The sequence below is a fragment of the Momordica charantia genome, unplaced genomic scaffold (genome assembly GCF_013281855.1).
Source record: "Momordica charantia cultivar OHB3-1 unplaced genomic scaffold, Mcharantia_2.0 BLBB01000040.1, whole genome shotgun sequence".
Taxonomy (NCBI): Eukaryota; Viridiplantae; Streptophyta; class Magnoliopsida; order Cucurbitales; family Cucurbitaceae; genus Momordica; species Momordica charantia.
Window position 1 is genome coordinate 23,758 of NW_028275196.1, and position 21,560 is coordinate 45,317.

Genomic DNA, 21,560 nt, shown 5'->3' on the forward strand with positions numbered 1-21,560 from the left:
ACGTTTTCTGTGAGGTTGTGGCAACTCTCTAAATTCTTGACATTACTGTCATTTGTCAACAATCAAGACTCATTTTTGTGCTCAAGGATTGGAAAGAAATGATTAATTTGGTAGATTTTACGGAGTTGGTCGTTTTCGTTTGAGGTCTTTGGAACAAGAGGAATGCAAATGTTATTGTTGCTTTCATTGCGACAGAAAGGGGAAGATAACTTCCATGTGTTTTGGGGTTGTAAGTTTTCTGTGAGGTTGTGGCAACTCTCTAAATTCTCGACATTATTGTAGTTTGTCAACAATCAAGGCTCGTTTTGTACTTAGGGATTCAAACGAAAGGATTAATTTGGTAGATTTTATGGAGCTGATCATTCTCGTTTGACGTGTTTGGAACAAAGGAATGCCAATGTTTATTGTTGTTTTCATTGCGACAGAAAGAGGGAAGATAACTTCCATGATGCTGGAATTTTGGCTTCCTTGGTTCTCGCCAAAATTGCACCAAACTCGATGATCACAGGACTGAATACCTGCAAAATTGAGTAGCACTAAATCGATGTGACTTCAGTCACACAGGCTCCAATGCTTAAGTTAGCTACGGTAGAATTACTTAGTAAAGTAATTAGGGTATTTTTACTTATCTATAGGGTTTACCCAATAGTTCTATTTATAAGAATTCTGTCTTTTAGAACTTTCTTGTTGAGTTCATCTAATTCGTTGTTGTTGGATCACAGGGACTCATGAATGGGGCACCTCAACCAATGGGAGAGGAGGGAAGATGAGCTCGACCCAGGCCGAGTAGGGGTCGGGGCTGAGCCCAGGTCGGCTTGGTCTTTCCTTCAACGTAGCTTGGTTTGGGCCTCTTTGGTCTGTATCGACCCATTTCTTTGGCCGATTCCGATCCCAAAATAGTTGCCCCTACTCTCGAGATGATATACTTTCCACTTGTCTGGATTCATCATTTTGAGAGTATTTTTGTAAATGTCGGAATGTCTAGGTCATGGATTTTTCATAAGGAGAGTCGTCACTAATTACTCCTGGTTTGTGCAGTGCCCGATAAACTCGTGACCGACTCGTCTTTATCACACAGTGTGTTGTCACATCCTTGTCATACCCGTGAATGACCCGTCCCATCAAGTAATGACCTATCTCGGTTAGACCCATGACCGAGATGTCTCCGGCTCTCTTGTAACTGAGCAGGTCTCGGCCCGATGGTTTTTGACCAGTGGTCTGAATCGTGCTCTTTCAATTCTAGGGCTATAAAAACCTATGATTTCCCTTTGAACGTTGCTCATTTCCATCGTCTGAAGTAATCTACATTTTTCTTTCCTTTGTCTTTTCATTTCTATAGCGTCCAGTAGTAGTTTAAACGTTGAGTGGACTACTTCAGATGACGAGTTTGTTGGGTGTGTTGCCCTAAACTCGTAGTTTGTATTTTGTAAAAACAAATGTCTATTTAATAAAGTTTTATGCAATAAATTTTTGTTGAATCATAGTTTTGCATTGTCCAAAATCCAATAAACTAAACATCCAAGATTATTTATGATGTAATCGGGACAGTATATATACTGGGTATATAGTTGATATACGGGGTTTATATTTGATATAACCCTGATATATGAATGGATAATGTCCCGTGAATAACCTAAAGGGTCTATAGTATATGGATAAGGCTGGTTACCTTATCCTGACAACACTATGGATACGACCCACTCTATAAAGGTTACAGACGACTCGATCCAGGTCGTTTGTGTGGAGACATGCGAGTGGGGGTATCCTACACAATGAGTTTGTATAAGATCGGACTGCGAAATAGGCAATCTTTAGGCGTAACACCGTTAACTAATATATTGCTATTTCTTAGGATGACCAGGCAACTCATTCTCAATCCTGAGTGAGTTATGGACTCCTGCCCGTGAGGGCTCGTCCTTTGATCTGTATGGGTGAGAGTGGCCCGAGTCGCCGACTCAATATTCCTACCATTTTGGGGAGGAGACCGAGTGGAGAGCTGAGAACATAACTTCGCAAGATGGAATTCACTCCTCCCCGACTTTAGGGGAGTAGATGAGTGTTCCCTTAAATGCTGACTCCGGGACTTGAACAAGGGGCCCCACCCTCTCATTGGTCGAGAGGGACTTCCGGTTATTGGTTGGACCATAACTGGGTTGTTCATTAGAGGAGCAGTGGTGTTTAAGGAGTAAGATGTAACTTAGGGGTAAAACGGTAATTTGACCCAACTTGAGTTACGAACACTGTGAAGGATTGACTCGTCATTAATGGTCGTATATCCATGGACACGAAAACATTCTGCAGTGAGAAGAGTGCAACTGCGGGTCTTTAGTGGAATGACCTATAGTTAACGAATTTAGATTAACTCGGTCAATGAGTTTGACCGATTAATCTTGCATCGTTGGAGCTTCGGATCTGTAGGTCCATTAGGTCCCCTTGCTAGCTCATAACGGGTAAAACGAGGATCAAATTTTTTGGAAGAATTTGAATTGTTCAAATTACTTAAAGGATTATATGTATATTGATACATTATAATATATAGTTAAAACTATATATTATGAGAGATATTATTTGAATGAGATTCAAATAAAATTAATATGAATGAGATTCATATTAAAACTATAGGTTAAAAATAATGTGCATAAGATGTACATTAAAACTATAGGTTATACGAGAGAAATGTTTTAGAATATGATTCTAATTTTATAAGAAATAATTAAGTGTTAATTATTTATGTATATATATATATTTATTAATTATTAATTTGATTAATAATTATTTATATTAATTAATTATATATATATATTAATTATTATATATATATTATATAAATATATATATATATATATTATTAATATTATTAATATTAAACTCCCGTGCAAAATTGCAGGGGTGTGGGAGGTTAGTGTGACGTGGGGAGTTACCCCACGTCACTGCTTCTGTTTATTTTTGCAGTTCTACAAAACACAGAACGGAAGAAGAACAACTCCCAACCATTTTTCTCTCAATCAAGAAGATCTCTCTCAAGCTCTCCCTCTCATTCCAAAGGATTGCTCCCACCAGCACGATCCCGAGACCCAAGAGGATAGCGAGGAAGACACAGTGGTGGTGTTCGAGGGAAACTCATTGAAGAAACGTTCTTCAAAGGTTCGTATTTCCTCTGTATTTTCCCTCTTTCAATTTTGATTTTGTATCCCTAATATCAGCAACGAAAATCCGCTTCCGCTCCGGGATTCACATCCCTTGAATTGGTATCAAAGCCAAGTTGTAGTTCTGATTTTTTGGGATCAAAATCGTTAAGTTTGGTGGGTGATTTCATATTTTCGAAATATGGGTTTGCGGGTTGGAAAATTTCCGGTTTTTGGCACCTAGATAGTGTTTTACTTTGTGATTTGATCATGTAAGGGCCCGGTGTTTTGGGCATTTAGTTTCTGTATTGTTTTTGTAAGTCTGGGTCGCTCGAAAGTCGTTCGTGGCGTCGGATTGGGCGAAAATTGCAGAAAACAGCGAAGAAGACGAAGCAGACTGCGCAAACAGCGCCATGGCGCTATGCAGCAGCGCCATGGCGTTGCGGGACAGCACAGAGCGCCACAGCGCTGCACTGTATCACCGCGGCGCTGCCCTTAGGCGCCGAGGCGCTGTCCCGGGTGTTTTCGACGCAGTTCCGAGGCTCCGGTTCGCGGTTCGAGGGCAGATGCAGTCGGTTTTCTTATTTGTATTATTTCGTTTTCTTAGGGTGCCAAAAACCGTTCCAACTTTGCTATTTAATTATTTTATGCATTATGAATGTGTATTTTAATTAAAATCATATTGCATATTGTATGCCATATAGTTTTAAAATCTCACCATAGGTTACATGCATAATATGTATGTTTGATATATAGTATGTATGTATCGTCATGCATCATATAGTTATAAATGTTATAATATATGAATGCATGTTTTATTTTCATAATTAATATAAGTGTTGTATTAATTAGATGAAAATAAAGTTGCATTGAGCATGACATTATTTTGGATAATATAATTGTTATATTAATGTATGCTTTCAATGCATGTTTATAGTTTTAACTTCTTAAAATTTATAAGAGTTATAAAATGCGGTAGATAGAAATTAAAATCTATAATAAAGAGTTGCATGCAAACATAAGGTCTAAGTTAATTAATTTTAAAGGAGTTTAAAATTAATTAGACCTTAGGTTATATCTTCTAATGTAATTAGGGGGTAGTCTTTTATTTTGTTTTAACTAGGTTTAAAATGAAATAAAAAAAAGACCAAATATAAATGTTGTCTATAAGGGAACCCTGTCTGAGGAAAGTTCTGTCTAGGCTGAGGTATTTAAGCTGACCGTAAGGGAACACCTCTACTTGGGAACTGACCTGGGGGTTGAATTAGTCAATATTTTATATACAAGCAATAATGTCGTTGGTTCATTAAAGTGTTTAACAAACTAAAACATTTGTACAACTTCCGATATAATAGTTATATTGGGCCGACTAAAAATACACTTAGTTAATTTCACTTAGCCGGAATTTATCTAAGTAATATACCTTAGTCTTAGAATACTAAGTGGGAGCAAAAGAGAATATGTAATATACAACGTATATATTTGATATACAAAGTATATATAACATACTTTACTCTCTCTCTCACGTTCTCCTTTAAATTCACGCTGTGAGTTCCATGCTCGGCCTTGTGTCGTCCTGGGCGTGGCCTCCCTACGGAAGGTGTTTGCATGGTTCAATATCGAGGTGAATGGAGATAGTGTTCATAGTAAGTGGGAGAAGGACGTGTGACAACACATCCTGCGGTCTCCACCATTGGTTTGCACCGTGCGGTTTCATACATGACCTGCGTGTCGTCCTGGAGCGACCATCCCTACAGAGGGTTCATTGTATGAGAATCAAAATCAAGGCAAACTCCAGAAATGGATAGGAGTCTCTTAGGTTTTGCTCCAATATTTTCCTTCCCTACGGCATGATTATTGGGGTGGACCTCTGAGGTCTGAAAATGTTGGGTCACACTTACGAGAAGTTGTTAAGTTAGTTAGCAATTTTCTGACCAAATAAACGATGACTAAAATTTATAGGAATAAGAGTTATTCTGGTGTAAAATTTAGTTGAGAATGTCTCAATTCAGTGAAGGAGTACATGTCCGCCCTACGGTGGCTGTTGCTCTAAATCACTAAAGCGTCGTTGCAAAACCATTTTGTTAGGGTGCTTAATTACTTTTGCTAAATTTTGATTGGGTTTAAAAGGCTAATGCATGAAACTAATATAGATTTGTTTTTACTTTCAGCATGTCTACTTCTATTATTGCACTCTTAGCCGCGCAAAGACTTAATGGTGAAAATTACAAACAATGGAAGTCAAACCTAAATACTATTCTCGTGATAGATGATCTTAGGTTCGTCTTGCAAGAGGATTGTCCTCAAGCTCTTGCGCCTAACGCCACCATGGCGGTGCGCAACGCCTATGACAGGTGGATGAAGGCCAATGACAAGGCTAAGGTCTACATCTTGGCGAGCATATCTGATGTGCTTGCCAAGAAGCACGAGGATACGGTCACCGCTAAGGAGATCATGGACTCGCTGCAGAGCATGTTTGGACAACCGTCCTCACAAGCTCGACATGAAGCCCTTAAGTTCATTTACAACTCCCGCATGAAGGAGGGTTCATCAGTGCGAGAACACGTTCTCAACCTGATGGTCCACTTCAACGTGGCTGAGTCGAACGGGACCGTCATAGACTAGCAGAGTCAGGTCAGCTTTATTCTGGAATCTCTTCCGAAAAGTTTCCTTCCATTCCGCAGCAATACGGTTATGAATAAGCTGGAGTACACTCTTACCACGCTCCTAAACGAGCTTCAGACCTACCAGTCTCTTATGAAATGTAAGGGACAAGAAGGGGAGGCAAATGTTGCCACCTCAAAGAGGTTCAGCAGAGGATCGTCCTCTGGAACCAGGTCTGCGCTCTCTTCTTCTGGAAGTAAGACTTTTAAGAAGAAGAAGGCTGCTGGTAAGGGTCTAAACCTGACTCAGCTGCTGCTGCCCAGAAAGGCAAGATCAAGGTTGCAGAGAAAGGAAAGTGTTTCCACTACAACATGGACGGGCATTGGAAGCTCAACTGCCCAAAGTACTTGGCCGAAGAAGAAGAAAGCCAACGAAGGTAAATATGATTTACTTGTATTGGAAACATGTTTAGTGGAGAATGATGACTCCGCCTGGATACTGAATTCAGGAGCCACTAATCACGTTTGTTCTTCATTTTAGGGAATTAGTTCCTGGAAGCAGCTTGACGCCGGAGAGATGACTCTCAAGGTCGAAACGGGAGAGGTCGTCTCAGCTGTGGCGGTAGGGGAGCTCAAGTTGTTTACAAATAAGAATATGTATATATTATTAGATAATGTGTATGTTGTTCCTAAAATTAAAAGGAACTTAATTTCAATTTCTTGTTTGTTAGAACATATGTATTCAATTTCTTTTCATATGAATGAAGCGTTCATTTCGAGAAAAGGTGTTAATATTTGTTCTGCTTGCTTGAAAACAACTTGTATGTGCTAAGACCAACCATAACTAAAGCAATTTTAAATACCGAGTTGTTTAAAAATGCTAGAACTCAAAATAAAAGGCAAAAAGTTTCTCAAAAGGAAGATACCTATCTTTGGCACTTAAGATTAGGTCACATTAATCTCAATAGGATTGGGAGGTTGGTTAAGAATGACATTCTAAGTGAGTTAGAAGACGATTCTTTACCACCATGTGAGTCTTGTCTTGAAGGCAAAATGACTAAAAGACCTTTTACTGGAAAAGGTTATAGAGCCAAAGAGCCCTTAGAACTTATACATTTAGACCTTTGTGGTCCGATGAATGTTAGAGCTCCAGGAGGGTATGAATACTTCATCTCTTTTATCGATGATTATTCAAGGTATGGTTATTTATACCTAATGCAACATAAGTCTGAAGCCCTTGAAAAGTTCAAGGAGTACAAGACTGAAGTTGAAAATCAATTAGGTAAAACCATTAAAACACTTCGATCAGATCGGGGTGGAGAGTATATGGAATTGAGATTCCAGGACTATATGATAGAACATGGAATATCGTCCCTACTCTCAGCCCCTGGTACACCTCAACAAAACGGTGTATCAGAAAGGAGAAATAGAACCCTGTTGGACATGGTTCGACCAATGATGAGCTATGCTCAGTTGCCTAACTCGTTTTTGGGTTATGCAGTGGAGACTGCAGTTTATATTTTGAACGTAGTTCCATCAAAGAGTGTTTCTGAAACACCCTTTGAGCTGTGGAAGGGTCGTAAACCTAGTTTACGTCACTTTCGCATTTGGGGATGCCCGGCACACATGCTCATGACTAACCCGAAGAAACTGGAACCTCGTTCAAAAGTATGCCTATTCGTAGGTTACCCTAAAGAGACGAGAGGTGGTCTCTTCTTCGATCATAAAGAAAACAGAGTGTTTGTATCGACAAATGCTACTTTCTTAGAAGAAGGCCGTGTTCGAGATCATAAACCACGAAGTAAGGTAGTAACTAACGATATTTCCGAAGAGGCTACAAACACGTCAACAAGAGTTGTTGATCAAACTGGCACTACAACAAGAGTTGTTGATGAAGCCAGCACATCGCGTCAGTCGCATCCACCTCAAGTGTTGAGGGTGCCTCGACGTAGTGGGAGGATTGTGTCACAACCTGACCGCTACGTGGGTTTAACTGAAACTCAAGTTGTCATACCTGATGACGGCGTCGAGGCTCCATTGACCTATAAGAAGGCAATGAAAGATACTGACAAGGACAAATGGGTCAAAGCAATGGACCTGGAAATGGAGTCGATGTACTTCATTCCGTTTGGGAACTTGTAGATCAATCTGACGGGGTAAAACCAATAGGGTGCAAATGGATCTACAAGCGAAAACGAGACGCCGAAGGAAAGGTACAGACCTATAAGGCGAGACTTGTGGCGAAAGGCTACACACAAAGGGAAGGGGTGGACTATGAAGAAACCTTCTCCCCTGTAGCTATGCTTAAGTCTATTAGAATACTTTTGTCCATTGCCACATATTATGACTATGAGATATGACAAATGGACGTCAAGACTGCTTTTCTGAATGGCAATCTTGAAGAAAGTATTTATATTTCTCAACCTGAAGGGTTCATTGAACAAGGTCAAGAGCAAAAGGTTTGCAAGCTTAAATGGTCCATATATGGACTGAAACAAGCATCTCGATCTTGGAACATAAGGTTCGATACAACGATCAAATCTTATGGTTTTGACCAAAACGTTGATGAGCCTTGTGTATACAAGAAGATCGTTAACAACACCGTAGCCTTCTTAGTGTTGTACGTGGATGATATCCTACTCATTGGGAATGATGTAGGATACCTCACTGACATAAAGAAGTGGCTAGCGACTGAGTTCCAAATGAACTATTTGGGAGAAGCTCAGTATGTTCTTGGCATCCAAATCCTAAGGGATCGCAAGAACAGAACGTTAGCCCTGTCTCAAGCACTTATATCGACAAGATGCTTGCTCGATATTCGATGCAGAATTCCAAGAAAGGTTTATTACCCTTCAGGCATGGAATTCATCTGTCTAAGGAGTAGTGTCCTAAGACACCTCAAGAAGTTGAGGATATGAGATGTATATCCTATGCTTCAGCAATGGGCAGCCTGATGTACGCTATGCTGTGCACTAGGCCTGACATTTGCTATGCGGTAGGGATAGTCAGTAGATACCAATCCAACCCAGGATATGATCACTGGACTGCTGTTAAGGGAATCCTCAAGTATCTTAGGAGAACGAGGGACTACAAGCTCGTGTATGGCGCTAAGGATTTGATCCTTACAGGATACACTGACTCTGACTTCCAAACAGACAAGGATTCAAGGAAATCCACGTCGGGGTCAGTATTCACTCTTAACGAAGGAGCGGTAGTTTGGCGAAGCATCAAACAAGGATGCATCGTAGACTCCACGATGGAGGCTGAGTATGTTGCAGCTTGTGAAGCAGCAAAAGAGGCGGTTTGGCTTAGAAAGTTCTTGACAGATTTGGACGTCGTTCCAAACATGAACTTGCCCATCGCACTTTATTGTGATAACAGTGGTGCTGTGGCAAATTCTAAAGAACCTCGAAGCCATAAGAGAGGCAAAACACATCGAAAGGAAGTACCATCTTATACGGGAGATAGTGCAGCGAGGAGATGTGATTGTCACGAAGATCGCTACAGAGCACAATATTGCTGATCCTTTTACAAAGGCACTCACGGCTAAAGTGTTTGAGGGCCATCTAGAAAGTCTAGGTTTACGAGCTTTGTACAGTTAGTCTAGGGCAAGTGGGAGAAATGTAATTGAGCATAGTGTATGCCCTAGTTTATTGTATTTTCCCTTTGCTTTATGATAATGTACACCCCACTCGAGTTTAGTTCAAGTGGGAGTTTGTTGGGTGTGTTGCCCTAAACTCGTAGTTTGTATTTTGTAAAAACAAATGTCTATTTAATAAAGTTTTATGCAATAAATTTTTTGTTGAATCATAGTTTTGCATTGTCCAAAATCCAATAAACTAAACATCCAAGGTTATTTATGATGTAATCGGGACAGTATATATACTGGGTATATAGTTGATATACGGGGTTTATATTTGATATAACCCTGATATATGAATGGATAATGTCCCGTGAATAACCTAAAGGGTCTATAGTATATGGATAAGGCTGGTTACCTTATCCTGACAACACTATGGATACGACCCACTCTATAAAGGTTACAGACGACTCGATCCAGGTCGTTTGTGTGGAGACATGCGAGTGGGGGTATCCTACACAATGAGTTTGTATAAGATCGGACTGCGAAATAGGCAATCTTTAGGCGTAACACCGTTAACTAATATATTGCTATTTCTTAGGATGACCAGGCAACTCATTCTCAATCCTGAGTGAGTTATGGACTCCTGCCCGTGAGGGCTCTTCCTTTGATCTGTATGGGTGAGAGTGGCCCGAGTCGCCGACTCAATATTCCTACCATTTCGGGGACGAGACCGAGTGGGGAGCTGGAACATAACTTCGCAAGATGGAATTCACTCCTCCCCGACTTTAGGGGAGTAGATGAGTGTTCCCTTAAATGCTGACTCCGGGACTTGAACAAGGGGCCCCACCCTCTCATTGGTCGAGAGGGACTTCCGGTTATTGGTTGGACTATAACCGGGTTGTTCATTAGAGGAGCAGTGGTGTTTAAGGAGTAAGATGTAACTCAGGGGTAAAACGGTAATTTGACCCAACTTGAGTTACGAACACTCGTGAAGGATTGACTCGTCATTAATGGTCGTATATCCATGGACACGAAAACATTCTGCAGTGAGAAGAGTGCAACTGCGGGTCTTTAGTGGAATGACCTGTAGTTAACGAATCTAGATTAACTCGGTCAATGAGTTTGACCGATTAATCTTGCATCGTTGGAGCTTCGGATCTGTAGGTCCCCTTGCTAGTTCATAACGGGTAAAACGAGGATCAAATTTTTTGGAAGAATTTGAATTGTTCAAATTACTTAAGGGATTATATGTATATTGATACATTATAATATATAGTTAAAACTATATATTATGAAAGATATTATTTGAATGAGATTCAAATAAAATTAATATGAATGAGATTCATATTAAATTTATAGGTTAAAAATAATGTGCATAAGATGTACATTAAAACTATAGGTTATACGAGAGAAATGTTTTAGAATATGATTCTAATTTTATAATAAATAATTAAGTGTTAATTATTTAGTATATATATATATATTTATTAATTATTAATTGGATTAATAATTATATATTAATTAATTATATATATATTATATTAGATATATATATATATATATATTATATATATTATAATTATTATTATATTTATATAAATATATATATATATATATTAATATTATTAATATTATAATATTAAACTCCGTGCAAAATTGCAGGGGAGTGGGAGGTTAGTGTGACGTGGGGAGTTACCCCACGTCACTACTTCTGTTTTTGTTTTTGCAGTTCTGCAAAACACAGAACGGAAGAAGAACAACTCCCAACCATTTTTCTCTCAATAAAAAAGATCTCTCTCAAGCTCTCCCTCTCGTTCCAAAGGATTGCTCCCACCAGCACGATCCCGAGACCCAAGAGGATAGCGAGGAAGACACAGTGGTGGTGTTCGAGGGAAACTTGTTGAAGAAACGTTCTTCAAAGGTTCGTATTTCCTCTGTATTTTCCCTCTTCCAATTTCGATTTTGTATCCCTAAAATCAGCAACGAAAATCCGCTTCCGCTCCGGGATTCACATCCCTTCAGAGTTGTCATCATACCCGTCTTCTGAAATTGGGGTTTTCCCGGCCTTCATGGTTTGATAACTCTACCCTCACTACTAGAGAGCTGCGTTGTCTTCACGTAAAGTATCATATCCCGGACTCCGTTAGCCTTCGACTTCCACGTCCCGGCGAAAGCATCGATGGGTCTTCCCCTGGGGAAGTGGTATTTTATGAGGCAATGTTTAATTCGATGTTCGTTTACCTCTTCCCTTGTTTCTTTAAAATTTTCTATAGCTTTCAACCAACTGGCCCCTTCCTAAATTTTCCTAATGGGTGGTCCACGTTGATCAATTGCTTCATCTTGTGGTCTTGCCTAGTGGGTGATCAGCCTTTTAACCGCTGCTAATTTAAATTGCTTCAATGTTTAAATTCGCTCTACTATCTTAAACACAATCCTGATGACAACCTACACTTCTATGTTAGCTCTCGAAATCAAGTCTTAATCATGAGTCCTTATTCTGTAAAGAATTGGAAGGATGAATTGGTGGTGACTGGCTGGCTCGTGATGACAGTGGGCTATACTTTCCTGTCCAGACAAAGTGTAGGGAGTTAAGTGAGTAGTTCCCCTAGCTCTATTGGGACTTCCTTTCATTGTTGTTTTTTAATATTATTTTTCTTTTGTTGCCAGCCCCCCGTAACTACGAGCTCACTGCCGAGGTGTTGGACTTCTACAATACTGTTCTCCAGTTACCTAAATCTAAGCGGTGGGGTCCTGACTTGGTGAAGGAGCAAAACTTGGTGGATTTTGATTTGGCACCCCTTCGTCGGACTCCAGGTGATGGTCGAGCTCTACTTATGATTTTATATCCAAGTCGGTTTTTTTAGCTTCATGTTTCTTTTGTAGAGATGTCAAGGCGTGCTACTTCCTTGTTCAAGAGGGAACACCAGCGTAATGTTCGGAGCTCTGAAGCTGGGTCCAATCGAGCCTCTGATGTTGAAGTAACTGACTTGACGGAGGATAATCCTCCATCTCATCAGCATCAAGCTTGGCCTTTGATGCCTCCACCTGCTCCTCGCTGGCCTGCTTCGTCTCCAAGGGCTATCTACCCTCATCCTCTTCTTGTGGTCACTTGGGGTCCTCTTCTTATGCCTCGGCTTTCCCATTTTCGGGCCCATACACAGCTGGCACTAATGAGGTGGCTTAACTAGAGAGGACGTTCTACCTTTGGCAAGGGCTTGGAGAATCATCTAGCGGATCGAGTTTTCGATACTCGAATCCTCAGTAGAGCATCAACACCTGTCTCAGTGACCATCATCAGGTCATTTACTGTACTTACTTCTGTATACCCAAAGTAGTATATATTCTAATGTGTTTTTGGGCTTGACAGAATTTCAATCGCTTGGTTGTATTTTCTGGAAAGGTCATCGACGAGATAAATCATCTTCGTCGCAATTATGCCCCCGGGACGAGTTGGATTAAGCTCTTCTTCCCTGGACCGAGCCAATAGTCTGCCGGAGAACGCCCAACGTGAGCTTGAAATTGAGAAGAGGAGGTCTCGGGCCGAGTTGGCAGACCTAGAGAGGAGACTTGACGAGGTGAAGACTCAGCTCTCTAATTCTGAGTTTTTGGCGGGAGAATTGAAGAAGACTGTGGAATATGTCAATCTGCAGAATGTCGTCATAGAGTGCGGGATTTCGTGATCTCTCTATCAGCTTTCCAATGAGCATCCTGGGACGGACTATTCTTTCCTCTAGAAACATTTTAGAATCGAGTGTGACGCTCCTTATGACATGGACGACGACAATGATGAGTAGAAAAATAGTGAACTTAGTCGTTTGTATTGTCTCCCTTTCCATGTTTGGCGACATCATCCTTTACTATCTTGTCGACTTTCGTTGGATCCTCTCTATTCTGGAATTTCAATTAAGTCTCTTTTTGGCGCTGCCATTTGGTTTAATTCACCATTGAATTTGTTGGCCTTAGACTCAAATTTTGGCTGGGCTCTCAGGCCTCCGACTTCCCAAGGTTTCTAACCTGTTTTAGCCTTTGACCAATGGTTTTATACCTATATGTTTAGTTGCTTGGCCCGTCTTATTTGCCCTGCCTTATATTTTAACCTTGCTAGGCTCGGTGGCCCGCTTCTGGTTTGGCCCTGGTTGAGATCTTAACTGTTTTCTAGTTTTCGTCGATCAATACTGTGAGATCTTAACCGTTTTCCAGTTTTCGTCGATCAGTACTGTTCATGCCCCCTACTTGAGGAGTGCATTGATTGAAAAATGACAATTATTACTCAAGTATGTATATAATTAGAACTTTATTAAACCAAGAGTACGGAATCAAATAACATGCATTGTGAAATATAATCTAAGATCTCTTTGAAGAGGAAAGAAAGAAAATAAAGAAATAAAACCAAGAAAGTGCATCTACCCTAAACATAAAAAACTATACTCATTTGCCAATGAATTTCGAGCAAAATAGTCATACTGTGATAGAGGTTCTATTGCCCTCTGTCGTTGCCTTTTAGTGAGGAGTAGTAACATTCACGCGGTACCCGTTGCTCTATTTTGACCTTGCATATGCCTCCCGACGTCGGAAACTTCGTAGAATGGTGGTAAGTGAAGGGTATTGTCTTTAACATGTATATGGTCGGTCTCCCCAATATCGCATTGTAAGAGGAAGAGTAGTCGACAACCAAGAACTCCACCATCTTAGTGATGCTTTTCGCCCCCCTTCCAAACGTCACTAGCAATTCTATTCTTCCTTATAGGATGACCCGTTCTCCTCCGGATCCTACCAGTGGGGCTGGGCTACTTTTCAGCATTCTATCCCCTAAATCTATGGCTTTATAGGCTGCCAGTGATATGATGTCAGCCAAGCTACCCCGATCTACCAGGATCTGATGCAACTTTGTGTAAGCTATTTTTAGAGCAATGACCAGTGCGTCATTATGTGGGTGGAAGAGGTGGTTATCCATCCTCTGAGAACTCAATTTTGGAGGTTTGATCTGCAAAGAATGTATGATAAATTTCGCATAGCCCTAGGCTTACCCTAGCTTCTCGCACACTCGCCTTTATCTTCCTGCCAGATTCTCTCTCCTCCGTAGGACATCCTAGTATTGTCTGTATCTCTCTGACCGTGGATTTGCTATCGTACTCGTCGTTCGGGGCCGCCTTGGGATCTTCTACGTATTCCTTGTGGTATCCCCTTCGAATGAGATCTTCCACTTCTTCCCTGAGGTCGAAGCAGTCATGTGTCGTATGGCCATGGTCTCGATGAAAGAGGCAATATCGCCCCTTACTTCTTTTGTTTGGCGGCTCTTTCATCCTTTCTGGCCATCTGAGCAGTTCTGGTCTTTAATCTCCATTAGCATTTGTTCGAGTGGCTCCGTGGTCGAGGTATTTCTTGAACTTTCGGGTGGATCCCTTTGGCCAATTCGATCTCGCTTGGCCTCTGCTATGTCCCATCTCGACCCCTGTTGCTTTTCTCCAGACCTTTATCTTTTGGCACTTTGCTCGACACGCTTTCCCTCGGGTTCTCGTTTTGAATGAAAGAATTCCCCTATGCGCATATATTTATGGGCTTGGCTTAATGCTTCTGAGAAGGTGCTCAGAGTTTTCTTTCCAAACGAGAATGTTAGGTGCTCATCTTTCACGCCGGACGTGAAAGCAGTAAGGACACTACGTCGGTTAGACCTTCAACCTGTAGCTTCTCTTCATTAAACCGAGCCACATAATTTTTTAGGCTCTCTGTCGTCCTCTGCTTTATGGTCAGGAGGTAGGCCACTGGTCGGCTTCTGTTTCGTCCTCCTATGAACTGAGTCGGAATGCCCTAGCCAGCTTCTTAAAACTCGAAATCAACCCCCTCTTCAATTGTCGAAACCAAACTCTGGTTGAACCACTTAGGGTGAAGGAGAACACTCGGAACCTGATCGCCTCTGTTACCCCGTAGATGTCCATCCATTCACGATAGGCGTTGAGATGATCCACTGGGTTGACCGAGCCGTCATATTGCTTTATGACCGGGAGCTTAAACTTTGGAGGAACCTTTTCTCCCATTATTTCCTCTGTGAACGGAGAGTCGGCCTGGTCTATTAATTCCTCGAGGTCGAATCCATTCTTTTTTGGCTCAACAGCTTCTCCGATGGTTCAGGTCGATCCTACGACCTTTCCTGTCGATAAGTCCAAGGTCTCCTCGGTCATCTTGGCGTTCTTTGCCCCCCTTGGGTATCGGGGACTTCGGTTGCCTCATGACCTGCTATTGACCCGATGGGTCGAAGATTCAGGTTCGCCACTTATCATTCCTTCCAATCTTCAACTTGCTCTGGGCGTTATTAGTCGACTCTTCTGCCTCGTTCAACTCTAGGGTTTTACCCTTCCGAGGATCCTTGACGAGGGGTGGTGGGCTCACTTCTCGCTGTTCCAATTGCTGGAGTAATCGGGACATGCATTGATACATTCCCTCAACCTTCTCTTCCAGAGCCGCGAACTTGTCCTTGGTTTACCTAGGAACTTCAACCCTAGGGATCTCGAATGGCTCCTCTCTATATTCTGGAACTTGTCGATCATTCTTTCTAGAAATTTGTTCGACAATCTGCCGACTCGTCTCACCTTCAACTCCTCCTAACAGGGGAGCATCCATGTTCAGCTTCCTCCTCGGATGGTGGTCCTCATCAGAGCGTCGTGGAATTTCTTCCAGATTCATGTTGCTCGGTTGTATCGTATCGCTCCCCACAGACGGTGTTAATTATTGATGCTGGAATTTGGCTTCCTTGGTTCTCGTCAAAATTGAAGCAAACTCGATGATCACGGGACTGAATACCTGCAAAACCGAGCAACACTAAACCGATGTGACTTCAGTCACACAGGCTCCGTTGCTTAAGTTAGCTATGGGAGAATTACTTAGTAAAGTAATTAGGGTATTTTTGCTTACCCTAGGGTTTAGTCTGTAGTTCTATTTATAAGAATTCTGTCTTCCATATCTTTCTTGTTGAGCTCATCTAATTTGTTGTTGTTGGATCACAAGGACTCATGGACCGGGGCACCTCAACCAACGAGAGAGGAGGGAAGATGGGCTCGGCCCAGGCTGAGTAGGGGTCGAGACCGAGCCTAGGTCGGCTCGATCTTTCCTCCATCGTAGCTTGGTTTGGGCCTCTTTGGTCTGTATAGACCCATTTCTTTGGTCGATTTTGATCCCATAAAACATGTGTTTTAGGGTTGCAATTTTCTTTGAGGTTGTGGTAACTCTCTAAATTGTTGACATTATTGTCGTTTGTCAACAATCAAGACCCGTTTCTGGGCTCAGGGATTGGAAAGAAAGGATTAATTTGGTAGATTTTATGGAGCTGGTTGTTTTCGTTTGAGGTCTTCAGAACAAGAGGAATGCTAATGTTTTTAAGAGGGAGGAGTCTTTTGGGACATCTTCTATAGCTGAATGGGTCTTTTCTTATATGGATGACTATCGCTCTACACATGCGACAACGGAGGCCAAAATTCATCACCAGAATCATCCCCGAAATCCAGTTTTTTGAAGCCACCAGAGGAAGGTTTTTACAAAATCAACATAGATGCAACTGTATCTTTCTATTAGCTGTAGATTCCTATCTCTGAACTAGGATGGTGAATACTCAGGGATGAGGTTCACCCTACTGTGGATTGAATTTATTGCTTGTTTAATCACGGCGGGAGTTGAGTTAAAACATGTTTTGGTATCTCGGGAGAGAGCCATGACGATCTGGGCAATCAGTATTTATGAATCGATATTGCATAAATATCATTAAGTGAAAGCAGTAAGCAAAATCCCCCTCGATTTACATTCAAATCGTTTCTTCCGAGTAACTTGCATGTTTTCTGTATTGGATGCTTTAAGGTCTTGTCTAAAAATCAGCTGCTGTGTTCCAAGCTATTGTTTCTTATTTTAAGTCAATTAAATACAACAATCTGATTTAAAACCATCTTTTTATTTTTCTTTTGGTATTCTGAAATTATTGAATCAAAGTATAATCTAATTCTCTGAGGAGACGACCTTGTTTTTTTTATGCTACGACGGGTTATTTAGTGTATACTTGTACTAATTTTCTCCTAGTTGTCAGGAAGTGAACAAGTTTTTGGCGCTGTTGCCAGGGAACTAGATTTCATATCTTGATTTTTGATATTTTGGAATACGGTGCTTAATGAGTTCCTCACTTTTGTTTCGGGTAATTTGTGCAATGATGAATGATTTTCTTTCATTCGAATTTGCATTTGACCTAGAACTAAAGCATACATTAAGACGAAGAAGGGCTGAATAGAGGGTACAATATAGAGAAGTTGCAATGAATCTGAATGCACCAAATTCACCTGAATTGGAGGTAGAGAGGATAGAAGGGTTGGAGCTGACCAAGCTGTGCCAATACCTCCCTTGAATGCTGTCTTGCTCGCTGATGATACCGAGCAGGAAATTAGAGCATACGTGGCTCCAACTTTCTATGACTTCAATCCCGTAATTGCAGATCCTATAATTAAAGCTAATAGGTTTGAGTTGAAGCCGACAATGTTTCAAATGCTCCAGAACGTGGGGCCATTCTATGGGCTTGCATCAGAAGATCCTCATAAACATTTACGATATTTTATGCAAGTGGCAGATTCATTTAAGGTAGAAGGAGTCAGTAAGGAGGCTATGGGCTTAAAGTTATTCCTTTACTCTTTGAGGGACACTGCGGGAGCATGGTTGGATTTCTTGCCTACCGAGTCTATTACCTCATGGAATGATTTAGCTGTGAAATTTCTAATGCAATATTTCCCACCATTCAAAAATGCAGAGCTTAGGAATAGAATCAATAACTTTCAACTGCTTCCTGGAGAGTCCTTAAGCGAGTCATGGGAGATATTTGAATGACTACTCCAGAAGTGCCCTCATCATGGCATACCACACTGCATCCAAATTGAAACTTATTACAACGGATTAAATGAGGCTACACATTTGGTGATAGATGCCTCGACAAATGGAACGTTGTTGTCAAAACCATATGGAGAGGCATTTGGTATTTTGGAGAGAGTTTCCCGCAAAAGCATCAATAGTGAAAATCCAAGGCGACATAATTAACAACACCTAAATGTTTAGTGGCAGAGGACCCAATAGCATATCTAAACTTAAAGATCTCCAGGTTGTGTAATATAGTAATGAAGAATGCAACTTCAAGTGATGCTGGAGCATCCAAGGCTAAGGTGAATGCTATGCATCGTATTGTGAGGGTGAACACGATTTTGAGAATTGTCCAGGCAATCACGCCTCAATGTTTTACTTGGATAGTCCGCAGCAGAATAGAAATAATGTGTATGGGAATACATATAATCCAAGTTGGAGAAAAGAACCACCCCAACTTTAGTTGGGGGGGGGGGGGGGAAATCAATCGGGACACGATTTCGGAACAAGTAATGCTTAAGCATATCCATAGAAGACTCAGTATCCACCTAGTTTCTCAGGGCAGAATCAACAGGTCACTCAAAAGCCTCTTGAGACGTTGAGCTTGGAAGAGATGTTTAAGGCTTACATGATAAAAAAAATGATGCCAATGTTCAGAGTCAAGCCTCGTTACTTCTGAGCCATGCAACATCCTTATGGAATATGGAAGTACAGATTGGTCAGTTGGCAACAGAACTGAAAACATGCCAAAGGGAGTGCTCCTGAGTGACATGGAGCAGCCAAAAAGGGATGCAAAAAAGCAATAATACAAGGCTTTAACACTGTGAAGCGGTCGAGCTACCTCAGCATATCAGCAAGAGGATACAATGATGGAGAGAGAGCCAAAAATGAAATTTTCGAGGAAAGAGGTCAGGCCAAACAGCAAATGAGTCAGCTAGCGTGACTTTAGGGCATAATACAGAGCAGTCGGGAGACAAAAAGGACAGTGGAACACAGACCATAGAATTAGAGGGTCACGAGTCAGGTGAGGATAGTAAGAGGGTAAGACGTCTAAGGTTGACAATGTTGAAGCATCCTTATCTAGAACAGATGGTAAGCTAAAGTATCCAGAACAGCCCACACTCCATCAACCCCAACGGAATATGTTCCTATAATACCCCACCCAAAAAGAATGTAGAAAAAGAACCATGATGTGGCTACGCCGTACCTAGGATTTAATATCTTATGAGTTTTCTTGGTAACCAGATGTAGTACGGTGAAGTAGTAATTTAGTAAGATTAGTCTAGGTGCACCTAATCTGGCCCAAACACTAATAGATTAAAAAATAATAAATAAACTAACAAAAAATATAATAAACAGCCTAGCAAGTTTGCCCCAACAACATAAGTTGATTGATCAAACAGGCCACAACATATATTAGACAATCAGTTTTTATTATACAAACACACTTATTCTCATAGATCTGAGCCAGTACATTTGGTGAAATATAAGAGCACAACATAAACAAAGACATACAATACAACTTTCCCATAAACTGTAAGCACAAATACATAGTTCAACAATGGGGATAAGAGTGGAAAGATTTGGATGAACCTTACCTATATTAAGGACAAGAGGGACAGTCAATTTCTTCATCAGCTCTGTGGATCCAAATCTGTTCATGAGTCCAAGCTTATGTGATCACGCAGAAGAGCTTTCTTCACCATATGCATAGCCCGAAGCCGAAAGAAATAGCGAATCCTGCAAATTATTCTCTGCATGGACTGGCAGTTGCTCGACCGTTTTAAACCATGTAACGGGTAAACGACCGGTGAAATTGTAATCTCCAAAGATAACGTCTGTGATTCTGCTCTTTCGCTTCCAGGAAGCCAAGCAGCATGAGAGCTTCTACTTTCTCCAGTACTGTTGGCTCCAAAACTAAGGGTCTCCCAGATATTAGAATCATCATGTGGGGATTCTGTCAGCCACTGCTTTTACGACGTCATTTCCATTTAAGGGTATAATGAGCTCGGAGTCATCGCCAGCGAACTCGGCATATGGACTTTCCACCAACAGCCACAATAGCATAGATATATCCTTATCATTTAAAGTGTCTGCTGATGGATATTGTTCATATATAACTTCTGTTTGGTCTCCAACTGCTTCTTTGATTGCAGCTAAGATGGTGGTACCTAATAAAAAAACCACTCATTTTTTGTGAAGTTGAAAGTGCCAAGTATATATGGCAATATTCGAGATTTGAATTTGTTTAGATATCTATATATGAATTAAATTTATCCAATCCATAAATTTAATTAAGCTTTTATGTTGAGTAGTTGTTTATTCATCCTTAACAATGAAGCAGTTATTACCAACTGTGATTCTGCCGGTCGTCCCCCATTCCAAGTAGCTGTCCACCCTCCACCTGAAATCCAAGATCATCAGCATGTGAACCAGCAACAAGAATCTTCTTGGCTTTCCTGTCTAATGGAAGAAAGGTTTCGGTTGGATTTTCCTCCATTTTTCAATAGAAACCAACGACTTCCGAACAGCTCTCTCTCGCTCCATTATCTCGGAAGCTGAAAGGGAGATTAAAAGAAGAATCTTCAAAAGAGAATTTTGAAACGTACGTTTGAGTAGGAAAACTTTGGAGTACAGAACTTTTTGAGTTCTTTTATAATATGAGTTGTAAGCTATAACAGAAGCCACATTTTTGGTCTTTGGACAACCAATGCTATAGTCAAAATGATAGTTCAAGCTCCTGATCTTGTAGCATTTACAACATAGAGGACTTGGTTCAACAACAAGTATTTGATCAATCTACACTACTCTCATCAACCCAACGCATTTTCTCCACATGGCAGTGAAAAATAGTCATTGCTCATTCTTTTCCGGTCCTTAGTTACTCCATGGCTCTCTAACATTTTTTTCTGCTATTTGGAAATAGTCCAAGCTAGCTTGAACGTTGACTAACTCAAGAGGATAACTACTAGACCAATACTCTATAGGTTGTTCAAGAAAACTCGTAATATATTAATAACTCGTATTTCTAGATAAGTTATAGACACCATGGTTTTGAACTATTAGGTCTAATCTCTTATGTTTCTCAGTGAAATCGTTCACATTTTTCATTGGGTAATGACCACTAAGCCTAGTTTTACCATTCTTACCTATAAGTACTTCACTAAACAATTTGATTTCTTGAAGATCGTGGATGTTGAGAATGTTGTCAACTTAGAGAATAACATTTATGTTTCTTCTCTGGTAAAGAGCACAAAAGTTGTCTAATTGTCTCAATTAAGATTACAGTAATCACAAATGTTATATAGACTACTCGTATATGACAAAAGTTGGAAACTTGCCTGGCAACCAACGAGATCCAGCAATGAT

At 40.8% G+C, this 21,560-nt stretch overlaps 1 protein-coding gene and 1 non-coding gene across 2 annotated transcripts; both read right to left on the reverse strand.

Moving 5' to 3' along the window:
- Nucleotides 1–14,052: 14,052 nt before the first annotated feature.
- LOC148207883 (uncharacterized) lies at nucleotides 14,053–14,614 on the reverse strand. The gene is made up of 2 exons (XM_088118225.1): nucleotides 14,339–14,614; nucleotides 14,053–14,295 (listed from the first exon to the last, which is right to left on the reverse strand). Exons 1-2 carry the CDS (start codon nucleotides 14,612–14,614, stop codon nucleotides 14,053–14,055), a joined length of 519 nt encoding a protein of 172 aa, XP_087974351.1.
- Nucleotides 14,615–18,086: 3,472 nt separating this feature from the next.
- LOC148207884 (small nucleolar RNA R71) lies at nucleotides 18,087–18,193 on the reverse strand. Its single transcript, XR_015787606.1, has one exon. It is a non-coding gene; the product is annotated as a small nucleolar RNA R71 (small nucleolar RNA).
- Nucleotides 18,194–21,560: the final 3,367 nt, after the last annotated feature.

Excerpts from the sequence above, each read along its gene's own strand:
- LOC148207883 (XM_088118225.1), bottom strand. The coding sequence starts at position 14,614 with ATGAAAGAGCCGCCAAACAAAAGAAGTAAGGGGCGATATTGCCTCTTT. Across the intron at positions 14,296-14,338 it reads CGAGTGTGCGAGAAGCTAGG|ATCAAACCTCCAAAATTGAG; the intron begins GTAAGCCTAGGG and ends CATTCTTTGCAG.